The 762-nt window shown below is 38.2% G+C and overlaps 1 protein-coding gene across 1 annotated transcript; it reads right to left on the bottom strand.

Annotated features, from left to right (window-relative positions):
* Positions 1–284: 284 nt before the first annotated feature.
* Positions 285–641, bottom strand: LOC117175627. The gene has a single exon (XM_033365335.1). The coding sequence runs from the start codon at positions 639–641 to the stop codon at positions 285–287; it is 357 nt and encodes a 118-aa protein (XP_033221226.1).
* Positions 642–762: the final 121 nt, after the last annotated feature.

Below are 762 nucleotides of genomic sequence, written 5' to 3' on the forward strand. Positions count from 1 at the left end.
TGAAATTCCTACCATTATCAGAATGAATCGTTACGGCCTTTCCTCGGCGAGAAAAAAATCGCTTAAGGCAACCGAGAAAAGTTTCAGTGGACTCATCGCTAACCACTTCGAGGTGAACCGCTTTTGTTGCAAAACAGATAAAAGTTGCAATGTGAACTTTGTCTTTACCTCGATTTCTATGACGTCTTTGTTTTACAAAAAAAGGTCCGCAATAATCGACGCCAACATTGAGAAAGGGTCGCGAATAGGACAGTCTTTTTTCAGGCAAATTCCCCATAATGTGATTAATGCCGCGAGGCTTCGCTCTGAAACATAATGAGTTTAGTTATATAATGACCTTTTGGTAGAACGACTGGGTGTTTCTTTGCGTACGGAATATTAGCGCGTTCGAGTCTGCTGCCGACTCTGATAATGCCTTGGGCGATAAAGGGAGTTAAACTCAATAAACTACTTTTTTTGTCAAGGATTTCACCGCGAGATAATAAATCAATGTCCTTATGGAATGTGTCTTTTTGTACCAACTTCACCACGGCTAACAACGCGGTGTCAATTTCTTTGAATGAAAGAGGACCCTGCAATTTTCTAGATGGGTCTTTTGTTCGCAGATTTTGGATAAATCTTAATGAATAAGCTAGCACCATTTTTAATTTTTTTGTGTTATCGTATTTTTCAAGCAAATTTTTAAAATGGATTTTCCACTCCTTTTCTTCATTGGAATTTGTTAAAGTGAACGATAAGGAGGGTTGAATGACTTTTTTGAAT

Source organism: Belonocnema kinseyi, chromosome 6 (genome assembly GCF_010883055.1).
Source record: "Belonocnema kinseyi isolate 2016_QV_RU_SX_M_011 chromosome 6, B_treatae_v1, whole genome shotgun sequence".
Classification (NCBI taxonomy): domain Eukaryota; kingdom Metazoa; phylum Arthropoda; class Insecta; order Hymenoptera; family Cynipidae; genus Belonocnema; species Belonocnema kinseyi.